Source organism: Cynoglossus semilaevis, chromosome 7 (genome assembly GCF_000523025.1).
Source record: "Cynoglossus semilaevis isolate Cse_v1.0 chromosome 7, Cse_v1.0, whole genome shotgun sequence".
NCBI lineage: Eukaryota > Metazoa > Chordata > Actinopteri > Pleuronectiformes > Cynoglossidae > Cynoglossus > Cynoglossus semilaevis.
Genome location: NC_024313.1, coordinates 13372212 through 13373560, shown reverse-complemented (window position 1 = coordinate 13373560; position 1349 = coordinate 13372212). Strand labels below are relative to the sequence as shown.

The 1349-nt window shown below is 55.5% G+C and overlaps 1 protein-coding gene across 1 annotated transcript in view; it reads right to left on the bottom strand.

The window, feature by feature from the left end:
- The window catches only part of myt1la (myelin transcription factor 1-like, a), a 19993-nt gene that overhangs the window by 4591 nt on the left and 14053 nt on the right, over positions 1–1349 (bottom strand). The window contains exons 13-16 of the mRNA XM_025056813.1: positions 1088–1312; positions 418–542; positions 232–300; positions 96–158 (exon numbers count right to left, since the gene is read on the bottom strand). Of these exons, the coding sequence (XP_024912581.1) occupies positions 96–158; positions 232–300; positions 418–542; positions 1088–1312 (482 nt within the window). The remainder of the gene's footprint in view (positions 1–95; positions 159–231; positions 301–417; positions 543–1087; positions 1313–1349) is intronic.

The following is a 1349-nucleotide window of genomic DNA, read 5'->3' as shown; positions in this document are numbered from 1 at the left end:
GGAGGAGGAGGAGGAGGAGGAGGAGGAGGAGGAGGAGACAGGGTTATGACTGTGTGTGAGAGAGAGAGGGAGAGCGAGTGTGTGTTTAACCTTACCTCCTGTGGGAGGCGTAGTTTCCCGTGATGTGTCCAGAGCCGTCACACCCGGGGGTCGGGCACCTCAGGTTGGAAGAGGAGAATGTTTTTGTCTGGTTTTTTTATTGTTTCATTTTTGTTTTTCTTTGAAACTCACCTCAGTTCCTGTGAGTTTGCCGTCATCAGACCTCGGATGTTCTTATCAGTCAGCTGACAACTGGACAACCTGTGGACACACACACACACACACACACACACACACACACACGTCTGTCAGGTGATTATCAATGACTCAGTTCTCTCCACAGGGGGCGCTCACAGCACAGCTGTGTCAGAGTCTTACGTGATGAGCTCCTTCTTGCCCTCCTTGCAGGGCGGGAACTTGTGGTGTTTGGGGCTGGGCAGGGTCACCTGGGCCGGGTAACACTGGTCGTCCAGCAGCTCCTGGAAGGGGTCCAGGTCGTCCCCCTGGTGGAGGGAGGAGAAAAAGGCCGACTACAGCGGGTCACTACGGGCTCTGAGTCTGGTCCACAGACCTGGTCCACAGACCTGGTCCACAGACCTGGTCCACAGACCTGGTCCACAACAGCTGGACATGTACCGTTGGATCCTTCACTGTGACTCTGTACTGAGTACTGCTGGACATAAACAGCTGCAGTACCACTAGTGTACACACAGGGGCGCTCTAAGACTGCAGTTGAGTTAGGAGCAGAGTTCTTTTTGAAGAAAAAATATTTTGGTCAAATAATATACACATACAGTAGACTGACCACCTGACTACTGACCACCTGACTACTGACCACCTGACTGACCACCTGACTACTGACCACCTACCTGACTACTCACCACCTGACTGACCACCTGACTACTGACCACCTGACTACTGACCACCTCCTGGTTGATGGGTCAGTGTTGACACACTAATGACCGATCATCTTTGACAGACAGTTTGTGGTAGGTGCAGTTCCTCCTGCGGCCTGCGGAGGCGTGGTTTCCCCAGCTCCTCCTCTTACCTCCTTGTGCTCCGGCTCGTCCCCCAGCCTCTTGATTTTGGGGTAGTCCACGGGCAGGTCCCAGCAGTCCGTGTCGCTCAGCTGGTAGCAGCGGCTGCTGAGCAGGGCCTGACGCTGAGGGGACATGGGCTGGAGGGGGGTCAACACCGTCCCACTGCCCTCGGGACCCCCGGGCTGCCCGCTCACGTCCACCACACCGCCGTCCTCCAGATCTGCCCCTGGACTCTGTCGGAGACAGAAACCACAGTTGAACAAACAGTCC